Source organism: Chiloscyllium plagiosum, chromosome 11 (assembly GCF_004010195.1).
Source record: "Chiloscyllium plagiosum isolate BGI_BamShark_2017 chromosome 11, ASM401019v2, whole genome shotgun sequence".
In the NCBI taxonomy this organism is placed as follows: Eukaryota; Metazoa; Chordata; class Chondrichthyes; order Orectolobiformes; family Hemiscylliidae; genus Chiloscyllium; species Chiloscyllium plagiosum.
Window position 1 is genome coordinate 18660932 of NC_057720.1, and position 14069 is coordinate 18675000.

Below are 14069 nucleotides of genomic sequence, written 5' to 3' on the forward strand. Positions count from 1 at the left end.
TCTGAGGTAACCCTCTTCGCTGTCCACTACACCTCCAATTTTGGTGTCATCTGCAAACTTACTAACTGTACCTCTTATGCTTGCATCCAAATCATTTATGTAAATGACAAAAAGTAGAGGGCCCAGCACCGAGCCTTGTGGCACTCCACTGGTCAAAGGCCTCAGTCTGAATAACAACCCTACACCACCACCCTCTGTCTTCTACCTTTGAGCCAGTTGTGTATCCAAATGGCTAGTTCTCCCCTGTATTCCATGAGATCTAACCTTGCTAATCAGTCTCCCATGGGGAACCTTGTCAAATGCCTTACTGAAGTCCATATAGATCACATCTACTGCTCTGCCCTCATCAATCTTCTTTGTTACTTCTTCAGAAAACTCAATCAAGTTTGTCAAATGCTTTTAGGAACTGTAGCCTTTGCAGGATCTAATGCCTGCAGCCATTTCTTTATATTACATGGAGTGAAGGGAATTCTCTGAAGACTGGCAGCTGTGATGCTGGGGAGCTCTGGAGGAACTGAGATAAAAACCATACAGTTTTTGTGGAATTTTAATAGTTCAGTTGGCTGGACAGCTGGTTTGCGATGCAGAGATATGCCAACAGCACGGTTCATTTCCTGCATTAGCTGAAGTTACCATAAAAGTTCAACCTTCTCACCCTTGCCGTTTGGTGACCTTTAGGTTTAACCTCCCCATTAGTTATGTCTCTCTAATCACAGAACAACTCTCTCTGGTTTTCTGGGACTGTGGCAACTTTACTGTTTATATCCCCTCACATGAACTTTTGCAATTATTTTTACTATGAAATGTTTCCATCCACTGCAGCAGTATTTTGCTTAATCACAGTACCATCAGTGCACAAGCAGGTCATGCAACCCATTGAGCCTACTCCATCTTTTAATAATATGATAGCTGGTTCTTAGTGCCACAATACATTTCTCAGTGATTCCCAGGTGCCTTGATTCTCTCAAGAGTTTGAAAATATCAGTCAAAGCCTTGGATATACCCAATGACTGAGAAATCAAAGCAAAATAGAAAATTTTTAAGATTCATATTCCTGAATGAAGAAATTTCTCTTTATTTTAGTCTAAACTGGCCGCACTCACTTGTCCTTGAGAAGATGGCAGTAAGACACCATCTTGAACCACAGCACTCTCTGTGGTACAGGTACACCAACAGGTGTTATTAGATAGACAGATCAAGGAGCTTGACCCAGCAATGATGAAGGGGCAGTTTCAAGTCAGGAAGGTGTGTGACTAGAAGGAGAACTTGCGGGTCGGTTTGTTTTCATACGCCTGCTTCCTTTGGTGGTGGATGTGAAGTTAGATGGTGCTTTTTAAAGAAAATTGTGAGATGCCATAGTGCATTTGTAGATGGTATACACTACAGCCAAGGTGGGACACTGGTGGATAGAGCAAGGTTTCAGGTAGGGTGCTAGCTCAGTAACCTCTTGTGCTCTGAATGGTGTTGAGCTTCTTAGATATTTCTGCAAAGTAAGAATTATTCCACCACTGTCCTAAGTTATGACCTGTGAATGTGGAAAGGTTTTGGAGGATCCAGGAATACATTATGTGCCATAGTAGGCCCAGATGCAGACATGCTCTTTCACCACTGCTGTTATTAAGTTATACAGCACGGGAACAGACCCTTCCATCAACTCACCCATGCCACTGACCAGACATCCCAATCTAACCTATTCCCATTTGCCAGCATTTGGCCCATATCCCTCTTAAGCCCTTCCGATTCATATACCCATCCAGATGCCTTTTAACTGTTGTAATTGCCTCCATCACTTTGTCTGGCAGCTCGTTCCAGACAAGTGTCACCCTCTGCGTGAAAAAGTTGTCCCTCGGTTCCTTTTTAAATTTTTCACTTCTCACCATAAACTTATGTTCTCTAGTTTTGAACTCACTCACCCAGGAAAAAGACTTGGCTATTGAAACTATCTATGCCCCTCATGATTTTATAAACGTCTATAAAGTCATTCCTAAGCCTCAGTCTGTTCAGCCTTTCTCTGTAGCTCAAATCCTCCAGTCCCAGCAACATCCTTGCAAATCATTTCTGCACCCTTTCAAGTTTAACAACATCCTTCCTCTCGTAGCGCATCCAGAATTGTATACGGTATTCCAAATATGGCCTCACCAGTGTCCTGCACATCAGCACCATGACATCCCAATTCCTATACTCAGTGTGGCGAAAGTGAATTCTGCAGATGCTGGAGATTAGAGTCAAGAGTGTGGTGCTGAAAAGGTACAGCAGCTCAGGCAGCATCCAAGGAGCAGGAAAATCAATGTTTCGGGCAAAAGCCCTTCATCAGGAATGAGGCTGGGAACCTTGGGGTTGGAGAGATAAATGGGAGGGGTTTGGACTGGGGAAGGTAATTGAGACAGGCTACTGCAGAAATTGCAAAACCTGCGCCGACATCCCCTCCTTCACCTCCATCCAAGGACCCAAAGGAGCCTTCCACATCCATCAAAGTTTCACCTGCACTTCCACACATGTAATTTACTGTATCTGTTGCTCCTGGTGCAGTCTCCTCTACGTTGAGGAAACAGGACACCTACTCGCAGAGCGCTTCAGAGAACATGTCCGGGACATCCACACCAATCAACCCCACCGCCCCGTGGCCGAACATTTTAACTACCCCTCCCACTCTGCCGAGGACATGAAGGTCCTGGGCTTCCTCCATTGCCACTCCCATATTACCCGACACCTGGAGGAAGAACGCCTCATCTTCCGCCTCGGGATCCTCCAACCCCTGGCATCACTGTGGATTTCGCCAGTTTCCTCATTTCCCCTCCCCTCAACCTACCCCAATTCCAACCTTCCAGCTCAGCACCATCCTCATGGTCTGTCCCATCTGTCCATCTTCCTTCCTGCCTATTGGCTCCACCCTTCCCTCAGACCTATCACCTTTGCCCCCACCTCCATCCACCTATTGCACTCTCAGCTACCTTCTCCCCAGCCCCATTCCTGATAAAGGGCTTTTTCCCAAAACGTTGATTTTCCTGCTCCCCGAATGCTACCTGACCTGCTGTGCCTTTGCAGCACCACACTCTTGACTCCTATACTCAATGCACTGACCAATACAGGCAAGTTTGCCAAACACCACCTTCACTACCTTGTCTACCTTTGTGATATTTTACATGAAAGCAATTTTATTCTTTATGCATAATCTAAATGGCACACGTTTTGTTTTGGTTCCACTATATTAAAGGTTGTTTTCTGCGGCACGGTGGCTCAGTGGTTAGCACTGCTGCCTCACAGCGCCAGGGACCAGGGTTCAATTCCAGCCTCGGGTGACTGTCTGTGTGGAGTTTGCACATTCTCCCAGTGTCTGCGTGGGTTTCCTCCGGGTACTCCCGGTTTCCTCCCACAATCCAAAGATGTGCAGGTCAGGTGAATTGGCCATGCTAAATTGCCCATAGTGATAGATGCATTAGTAGGGAGTAGGGGAATGGATCTGGGTTGGTGACTCTTCGGAGAGTCTGTGTGGACTTGTTGGGCTGAAGGGCCTGTTTCCACACTGTAGGGAATCTAATCTAATCTAAATATAAATGAGACAGACCATATTGTTGAAGAGGAGAGTATGAAACAGACTGGTAAGCTAGAGGAGATACTTGTTAGGAAGGAAGATGTGTTGGACATTTTGAAAAACTTGAGGATAGACAAGTCCCCAGGGCCTGACGGGATATATCCTAGGATTATGTGGGAAGCAAGAGAGGAAATTGCAGAGCCGTTGGCAATGATCTTTTCGTCTTCACTGTCAACAGGGGTGGTACCAGGGGACTGGAGAATGGCGAATGATGAGACCATTGCATACCCGGAGTCATTTAAAAGGAACAGGAAGCTGTGTCTCAGCTTTTCAAGTCACTAGCATGGCATCAGGAAGGTGTCAGAGATGCTCCAACATCACAAACAAATGAAGCAGGGATTTACCAGAGAGACTGCTCCAAAGTGAACCATCTGGCTTAATTATTCATCATACATACGTGTTACTTTAACATGGTTTTCTGGCAGGCGAATGAAGCCAACTTTTTTAGCCATTCTCAAAGTTGTCTTCCATTTCCCAGAAAGCTAACCCTTGGTCAGCATTGAGGTCGGAATCTTGTTTTGATTGACTAACTGTTTCAAAATGAAGGTATTGTGGGTGCTGACAGGATTGTGTATAAAGTGGCATTCAATGCAGTGTTACTCAGTAACTGTGCATTAAAGTGTTCAGAGTTCATTCAGAGCCTGTACCTCTTTGTCAATCGACATGGAGCTCTGCATTAGCAGAGGGATTGAATTCAAGAGTCGTGAGGTGATGTTGCAGCTGTACAGGACCTTGGTAAGGCCACATTTGGAGTACTGTGTGCAGTTCTGGTCGCCTCATTTTAGGAGAGATGTGGAAGCTTTGAAGAGGGTGCAGAGGAGATTTACCAGGATGTTGTCTGGAATGGAGAATAGGTCGTACGAGGATAGATTGAGAGTGCTCGGCCTTTTCTCATTGGAACGGCGAAGGATGAGGGGTGACTTGATAGAGGTTTATAAGATGATCAGGGGAATAGATAGATAGAGACTTTTCCCCCGGGTGCAACGGAGTGTTACAAGGGGACATAAATTTAAGGTGAAGGGTGGAAGGTATGGAGGGATGTCAGGGGTAGGTTCTTTTCCCAGAGAGTGGTGGGGGCATGGAATGCGCTGCCTGTGGGAGCGGCAGAGTCAGAAATATTGGTGACCTATAAGCGGCAATTGGATAGGTACATGGATAGGTGCTTAAGTTAGGACAAATGTTCAGCACAACATCGTGGGCCGAAGGGCCTGTTCTGTGCTGTATTATTCCATGTTCTAAATGTTTAAATCACATACAATTTAATGAACAACTGGGAATCACATCAAATCTTATTTTAAAAAGTAAATCGCTAACTTGTCACTTCTCAGTGGATGATGTTTCCCATCTGTGGGAAGAGAGAAGAAAAATGAGAATATTTTTGTGCTTTTGAAAAGCTTTATGATCGAGCTTGATTTATCCATGATTGAATATCTTAATTATGGGTATCTGGATGTTCTTGGAACATGTGATATTTTTAAAAATTTATATTTGGACATTTCTTTTGGCAAAAGAAAATGCAGCTTGTTTCTCCATGTTCAGTTTACACGTTATAATAAAAATCAGAACTTGGTGATAAGGAGAGTGACAGCTTAATGAATCAGGATACAGACTTGCAAAATTAATTTAAATGTTTACACTTAGCATAATTGTAAAATTGAATTCTAAATGATTGGATGCAATGTTTGTAATCCCTAAGTGAATGATATCAGTACTAAAGCATCTGAAGTTCTATTGTTTGAAGTTTAATTTCTGTAGTTGCAGAAAATAGTCCACAGTGGTTGATTGTCAGGCAGCATCCAAGGAGCAGGAGAATTGACGTTTCGGGCATGAGCCCTTCTTCAGGAATGAGGACTTTCCTCTTTCCTGAAGAAAGACTCATGCCCGAAACGTCGATTCTCCTGCTCCTTGGATGCTGCCTGACCACCTGCGCTTTTCCAGCAACACATTTTCAGCTCTGATCTCCAGCATCTGCAGTCCTCACTTTCTCCACAGTGGTTGAGCATTTGTTAATTGCCTGTTAACAAGTACTCACCACAAGTGCTCACCACAATTGTTAATTTCTTTTCAACTGAACATTTGATATACTGAAAATAAGCTGGTAATCATCTGCTTTGTGCTCCCAATGAAATTGAATTTCGATATTGCTTGATCCTCTACCCTCCTATCAGCGATCATCTCAGATCTTGGTGATCACTCCTTAGAAAGTCTTTAAAACTCTACATTCCTAATGAAAAATTCCAACTGCTGTCTTTCTGCAAGCAAGTCTGATGCCCAGCTGACAATAGCACGCAACCAACCGGAATTTTGTGTATAAAGGTTTCTTAACCAACTATCATAATCCTGGCTTTCAATTAACCCTTATTACTGTTATAGACCAGGTCAGACATCTTCAAAATATTTTAAAAAGGAGCCTAGACCCTAACTTTTTTTTTTAGGCAGATATAAAGTGAATATTCCAGAAGTGATGCAGTTGGTCAAACCACTCAGCTTTAAACAAAACAGAATTTATTTAAACTATGAAACACAGACGAAATAAAACATAATTTAGAATAGCTTAACTTATTTGGTATCACAACCAACTCAATCGCAACTTAACAAAGCTGTTCCAATTCCTGCTACATCCCATAAACACTCCTTGGCAAATGGTAAATTCAAACACAGGTTCTTGGAGGCAGGAGAGGTTTCATAGAATCCCTACAGTGTTGAAACAGGCTCTTAAGCCCAACAAGTCCACACCAATCCTCTGAAGAGTATCCCACCCAAATCTATTCCCCTACCCTACTCCTCTACATTTACCCCTGACTAATGCACCTAACCTACACATCCCTGAACACTATGGGCAATTTAGCATGGCCAGTTCAACTAACCTGCATATCTTTGGATTGTGGGAGGAAACCAAATCATTCCGAGGAAACTCTCTCACAGACGTGGGGAGAATGTGCAAACTTCACAGTCGCCCGACGCTGGAATCGAACCCGGGTTCCTGGTACTGTGAGGCAGCAGTATTAACCACTGAGCCACTTTGCTGTATTTAGGTTTTGGAGAGAAACTTCAGGCAAGAAACATCAGTTGAAGCATGGAATGTCTTTTCACTGTAGCTGCTTCTCTAAGTTTTGTGACTGCTTGTTAAAATGAACCAAACTAGAATTAAAACCTTAACCGGGAGAACTGGCTGCTCCCTGCCATTGTTCAAAGTAACCATTTCCAGACAAATCGGCACCTCTGCCTTTACAAACCCACTTAATAAAAACCAAGGACAACATAACCTTGTTAAAGATGCAGCATTGTTGCATTACTCTGTAGTGAATTTTACAATTCCGAATTAAATACTTGTGGAGAGCTTATCCCTGCATGTAAAGTTTGTAGGTTTTGATGCAGGCTCGAACCAAAACCAGGAAATGAAACAGATACTTACTAGTTTCTAAGGAAACAAAGGTGCACTGAGATTTGGAATTTAAAATTGTTGGGCATACTGAAGCTGGATGAAAGACATAAAAGGGCATAAACTGGGTGATGGAACTGATGATGAGTTCTGTGATGCAGAACAGGCAAGCCTAAGAACCTGAAGCTGGGAATAAATTGCTGCAGCTGTTTCTTTTACTTGAAGATAACATTGATATATTTACCCCATCCAGATCAAATTAAGCAAGTTCTGTAGACGATTAACATGCTCATGCTTTAGTTGGTTGTGTGCTGATGCTCGGTGGGGATCACGTCAGCTAATAGAAAGTGAGGAGCTGGAGTTCTTCATGAGGAACATAGTTTTGAAGGACTGTAACTGAGAGTGAATATTAAAATCTGAGCTGACTGCTGAGCCAATTCATAGAACATCATCTTAGCTGTATCTGCCATTTATAGTTCATAATTTGCCTATTAATACATATTGAACTTGGATTGATTCTGAATGTTGAAGAATGGCTATTTAAGATAGTGTGCACTGTTGTGATGCTGCTCCTTTAACTAACAAGGTTACGTTGTCCTTGTTTTTTTTCAGAGGGTCCTGAAGCAGAGGTTCCGATATGTCTGGAAGTATCTACTTGAAAAAGCTTTTTTTAAAATAAACACTTGTACAATGGAAGGAGGAGTGGTAGTTCTCTTAGATCAGGGTCGGGTTTGGTTTGGTTTGGTTTGGTTTTAGTAAGCTGTATTGTTTGCACCAGCTGGTCAAGTTTTAGCTGGGAACGCAGAGAAGCTGCTGGGGAGCAAAAGGAGCAGTTCCATGCTGATCCTCTCTCTCTGACGTCTCTCCTGTAAGAACCTGTGTTTGATTTAATTTTATTTTTGCCGAGGGGTGTTTATGGGGATGTGGCAAGTACTTGGAACAGCATCATTAAATTGTGATAGAATCAATTGGGTTTTCAGTCGGTTAAGTTATTCTAAATTAGGTTCTCTTTTGTTCGTATTTCATTCAGTAGTCTGTAAATAAATTCTGTTTTGTTTAAAATTGAGTGGTTGGGTCAGCTGCATCACTACTGGGATATCCATTCTGAACCTGCTTAAAACAACTAGAAACATTAAGGTCTGGGCTGCCTTCTTGAAATGCTTTGAGGTGGTCTGGCCTGGCCCATAACACTGTTCACTTTAACTATTGTGAAATTCTTCTGTTTTAAACAGTGTAATCTTAAGACTTAATTCCTTTAGTAAAAACTGGATTTTAGATTTCTTACAGATTTAAAAAAAAATAAAGTTACTTGCCTTTACAGAGGTCATAACAGGCCATCAGGCAGCTAATTCTATCCAAATATCTAATGTAATTGTTGCAACACCACACGCAGCCAATTTTGGTTTGGAGGAAGTACCATAATTTTCCTCACACTAATTGATTTAGGTGACTTATTAATGTGAATTTTGCTCTGAGGGACATTTTGTTTTGCTTTTACTGGATAAATGGAAGTTTTTATTGAAACGGGTATTATGTTTTGTGTAATTAGAAACTCATGGGAATTCTTTCCACGAGAATTAATTCCTGCAAAATGTCTGCAGCCCTCTGCTCAATTGCTTAAAAACTTCAGTCTATCGCTCATGGAGCACTGTAAATTATTGTTTCTAAGTAATAGGATGTCCCTGTTCCAATAGGCTATAGAGATATATTTTATATTTATGCTTTTAATTTACATTTTGCAATGGAAAGATTGAATACCCATGAGAAAAAGCAGGAGTGGGACTAGCTAATAGTTGTTTTCTACAACTGGCATAAGCCAAATGGCATCTTTATATTTTCTGACTTAAAAATTATTCATTTATGGAACATTGCCTTCACTGACAAGGCCAGCATTTATTCTCCATCACTATCTGTAAATAGCAATACGTTACAGATAATCAGTTTGTATTGGTATAGTGTATGCTATTCACAATGCAGATAAGCACAGAGCATCTGGAAGTTTGTAAGCTTTCACAATTGACTGAAACTTTGTGGATGGACAAGTTGAAGATAATTGGTGAAGCAAGGTGCTTCCTTGGACCCATGTATATCCTCTAATTCTTCAATTATTTATTGAAACTGTGGAGTTCATGTTTGTTCTATCGTGTGTGGATTAGAAAGAATCCAAGCTAGTATAAAAAACTTTTTGTTTAGTTCACATGGATTCTATTAAATGTGTTACTATGTTAACTCTGATTTAAAAATAATTATACTGAACAAAAGACAGCATACCCTGCAGCAATTGGCACTCTGCCATCAGGCAGCTAATTTTATCCAGATATCTGAAGAATTGAACATTACATTTAGAAAATCGATCTGAAGTGGTAAACACGTCAAGATCATTTTCTTTGTACCAAGTTTAAAAGGTCCAGACTATTTTTATCTTGTAAATATTTGTTACAGATTTCAAGTTTTTAAATATTTGTGCTTTTAGAGGGGAAAAAAGTTTGCTTTCTATTTCAAGCCTTTATCAATAGTTGATGTTTTCTGGTACCTTGTGATGTGATTCATGTGACAACTATTTAGAGCAATTTTTTTGTGTACAAAGTTCAGAGCAAGAAATTGGTGATCTCCCTAGAGAACATTAAAGTTTTAGGAATAATGATATAAATTTTCTAGCTTGTTGGCAGAACTAAATCTTCCTTACAGGCCTAGTTGTTTGATGAAAAGAATCTCCTGAATGAACATATAACATCTAACATGTTACTTTTTAGCTCTGGGGTTAGACTTTTTGGGATGTTTAACACATTGTCCATGAGAGTTTGATGAGTGGGCCAGCAAGTGATTTTGCTCTCACTTCAACTCGTTTTCATTGTATTTAGGGCTGTTACTGTAGCATTTCAACCATCGGGCATCTAATTGTGCAATATCCTTTTCACGTAGAAAGTTTTAAATTTTGAACAAGAGTCCTATCAGACTTAAAACGTTAACTCTGTTTCTCTTGCCACAAATGTTGCCCGACCTACTGTGTTTTTCCAGCATTTTCTGTGTTTGTGTCAAAATTGAATATAGTTTGATTTTTGTGATTATTACAGGATTGCTGAAAGCTAATGGGGTTTTGTTGCACATATGATGGGATAATCGTGCAGTGGTCACTGCATCACCCCTTTAAAGCTGTTCTACAAAGCAAAGTGATTTTGTATATTTTTACTGATTTTTGTTTCTTCAATAGGCAATACAAAAATGAATTACAGGACAGAAATGTGAAAATCATTGAGATGGACCAGGCACTCAAGGACAGGCAATGGGAGCTCCAACAGAGAGCAGCTCAGGTATCCTGTAAACATGTGATTTTGCAGCATTTTATGATCAGTACCTTGTCCACAGCTTTCCTTATTCAGTTGATGCTTCATATATTCCGTATCTCTAACCATGATATTCAGACATTTTTTTCTCGGTTTTTGTTTAGAACTGATTTTAGGGTGATTTGCAGCAAACCAGCAGCTATTTCCTCTGTTGTGTTTTCATTGGTTATTTTACCAGAATGAAAACTATTTCAGATTATGACAAATGATAATTAGGTGGACAGTATTTGGGAATGACTAGAGAAATTGGGTTTCAGTTCTTTCATAAGTAAATCACAGAACTTTTTAAAAGTTACATTCTCAAGTGAACTTTAACAGTGGTTAGCACTGCTGCCTCACAGCACCGGAGACCCGGGTTCACGGTGGCACGGTGGCACAGTGGTTAGCACTGCTGCCTCGCAGCGCCAGAGACCCGGGTTCAATTCCCGACTCAGGCGACTGACTGTGTGGAGTTTGCACGTTCTCCCCGTGTCTGCGTGGGTTTCCTCCGGGGGCTCCGGTTTCCTCCCACAGTCCAAAGATGTGCAGGTCAGGTGAATTGGCCATGCTAAATTGCCCGCAGTATTAGGTAAAGGGGTAAATGTCGGGGAATGGGTGGGTTGCGCTTCGCGGGTCGGTGTGGACTTGTTGGGCCGAAGGGCCTGTTTCCACACTATAATGCAATCTAATCTAATCTAATATTTACATCAATTCCTCAAGGTTGATATGACAGTTTTGAAGGAGTTGGGGACTATGTTAGATTAGTGATACATTCATGACATTGAAGTAGATTGCTGAAAAATCAGAAATTTGCAGCCTGTTCATACTATTATGAAGTATGAATCTAGATTTAACCAACTATAATAGCAGAGCAGAAATGAATAATCAGTATTGAAATAAAGGATTATAATTAAGCATTTTGATTTTAGTGACTCAGATGCATTGCTGGTGCTTTAATTGATTTAAGTTATCTGGAAATTATTTGGAATTTTTACAAAACTAATAATCGAATATTATTTTAAGCTTACCTTCTTGAAACCTTCGGCAATCTAACTACCTCAATAGAAATACTTAGCGTTACAAAGAAACTCACTTCACTAAACAATCCCAGTTTAATAGATGATGTGATCATACAGAGAGTTATCGAGTCGTACTGCACGGAAACAGACCTTCGGTTCAAATGTAATTCCAAACTAAACCAGTCCCACCTGTCTGCTCCTGGATCATATCCCTCCAAACCTTTCCTATTGATGTATCTATCCAAGTGTCTTTTAAATTGTAATTGTACTCGCATCCACCATTTTCTCAGAAAGTTCATTCCACACGCGAACCACCCTCCGTGTAAAAAAAAAAAATTGCTTCTTATGTCTTTTTAAAATTTCTCTTCCCTCACCTTAAAAATGTGCCCTTTAGTCTTGAAATCCTCCATCCTAGGGAAAAGACAACTTCCATTAACTTTAGCTATGCCTCTTATTATTATATAAATTTCTATGACATTGCCTCTCAGCCTGCTGCACCCCAGTGGAAAAACCTCAAGCCTATCCAGCCTTTCTTTATAACTCAAACCTTTCATACACGGCAATATCCCGGTAAATCTCTTCTGAACCCTCGCCATTGATAATATCCTTCCTATAACTGGGTGACCAGAACTGGAGACTATTATTCTCTCAGGAAGAATATTCCCATTATTAAAACAGCAAAGTAAATTTTATCCAACATTCATGTTCTAACTGCATCTTTTTTTTTTGCTGCATAGGACTCAGCTCAAACAATACCTGAATCTTGAACTTCAGTATCAAATTAACCATTTTAAAATATATTTATTTCACAGCTCACACAATTGGATATGAATGTTCATGAGCACAAGACAGAGATGGAGCAGAAAATGATCTGTTTACAAAGTTCTTTGGAGAAATCTGAGTTGAATGTTAAGGAGCATACTAAACAGGTTTGATGTTCCTCTTTTAAATATCATAGTTTTAACTTTGCTTTTAATTCAGCTAATCCTGAATTTTAATCGTGGCCCAGTAAAATTGTACAATAGATCCTGTGCCTCAGCTGTATCACTGGAAAAACATGAAGATAAAATATTCCTTCAGGGTGGCACAGTGGCTCAGTGGTTAGCACTGCTGCCTCATAGCGCCAGGGACCCGGGTTCGATTCAAGCCTTGGGCAACTGTCAGTGTGGAGTTTGCATATTCTCCCATGTCTGCGTGGGTTTCCTCTGGCTACTCCAGTTTCTTCCACAATACAAAAGATGTGCAGGTCAGGTGAATTGGCCATGCTAAATTGCCCATATTGTCAGGTGCATTAGTCAGAGGAAAGCGGGTCTGGGTGGGTTACGGAGGGTCGGTGTGGACTTGTTAGGCCGAAGGGCATGTTTCCACACTGTAGAGAATCTAATCTAATCTAAAGGGAGGCAGCTACAAGCAATGATGAGGATATTACTTTGTCAGAAGTCATATTGTTCAAAAAAATGCCATTAATGCAATCTTTTCCCCCATTGGGTTTGTATTAGTTATTATTGCTTTGTAGTTAATTCTGTTGTGACAGAGTATTGTGCTTCATTTTCTGCTTTTGGAATGAAAATAGTCTTTCGATGAAGAGACAGCTGAGTGAACAATTAATCTTTTTGGGATGGCATAGTGGCTCAGTGGTTAGCACTGCTCCCTCACAGCACCAGGGCCCTAGGTTGGTTCAACCCTCTGGAGAAAGTGAGGACTGCAGATGCTGGAGATTAGAGTCGATTCCTGATGAAGGGCTTTGCCCGAAATGTTGACTCTCCTGCTCCTTGGATACTGCCTGACCTGCTGTGCTTTTCCAGCACCACACTGTCAACCCTCAGGGGACTGTCTGTGTGGTCAAATGGTCTGTTTCCGCCCAGTAGGGATTCTATGATTCTGTTCTGGGAATGTAAAACATTCACCAGCATGAAGTTGGAGTTGATGGACAGATAGATCAGACTTGCCAGATGTTTGATTGAATTCTGTAGTATCTTAGAAAATTGTACTTTTCTTTGAGGATGCCCAAAAAGAGCTGTAGTCTTGATCTGTGACTTATGTTTCATTATTCAATGCAAACGACGCAAAGATTAGGGAGCTGCGGATAGTGAGGAGGACTGCCAGAGGAAACAGCAAGATATAGATAGGATAGAGAAATGGCAGATTAAGTTTAATCGAGACAAATACAAAGTGATGCATTTTGGAAGATCTAATGCAGAAGGGAAGTATGCAATAAATGGCAGAACCCTCAGATACACCAACACACAGAGGGATCTAGACATCCAAGTCCACACTTCCCTGAAAGTGGCAACACAAGTGGATAAGGTGGTCAAGACAGCGTACAACATGTGTGTCTTCGTTGTTCGCGGCATGGAGTGTAAAATTTGCCAAGTCTTATTGCAGCTGTTTGGAATTTTAGTTAGGCCACATTTGTAATATTGGGTAGAGCTCTGGTTGCACACTGCAAGAAGGATGTAGAGGCTTTGAAGAGAGGAGAAAGTGAGGTCTGCAGATGCTGGAGATCAAAGTTGAAACTTTATTGCTGGAACAGCACAGCAGGTCAGGCAGCATCCAGGGAACAGGAGATTCGACGTTTCGGGCACAGGCCCTTCTTCAGGAATGAGCAGAGAGTGTTCAGCAGGAGAAGATAAAAGGTAGGGAGGAGGGGCTTGGAGGAGGGGCGTTGGAAATGTGCTAGGTGGAAAGAGGTCAAGGTGAGGGTGATAGGTCGGAGTAGGGTGGAGGCGGAGAGGTCAAGAAGAAGACTGCAG

The 14069-nt window shown here is 41.3% G+C and overlaps 1 protein-coding gene across 6 annotated transcripts in view; it reads left to right on the forward strand.

Moving 5' to 3' along the window:
• ccdc18 (coiled-coil domain containing 18) overlaps nt 1-14069 on the forward strand; it is a 185231-nt gene that overhangs the window by 130769 nt on the left and 40393 nt on the right. For all 6 annotated transcript variants that reach the window (XM_043698814.1, XM_043698816.1, XM_043698817.1 and 3 more), the window contains 2 exons: nt 10186-10285; nt 12129-12245. In XM_043698814.1, coding sequence (XP_043554749.1) covers nt 10186-10285; nt 12129-12245 — 217 coding nt within the window. The remainder of the gene's footprint in view (nt 1-10185; nt 10286-12128; nt 12246-14069) is intronic.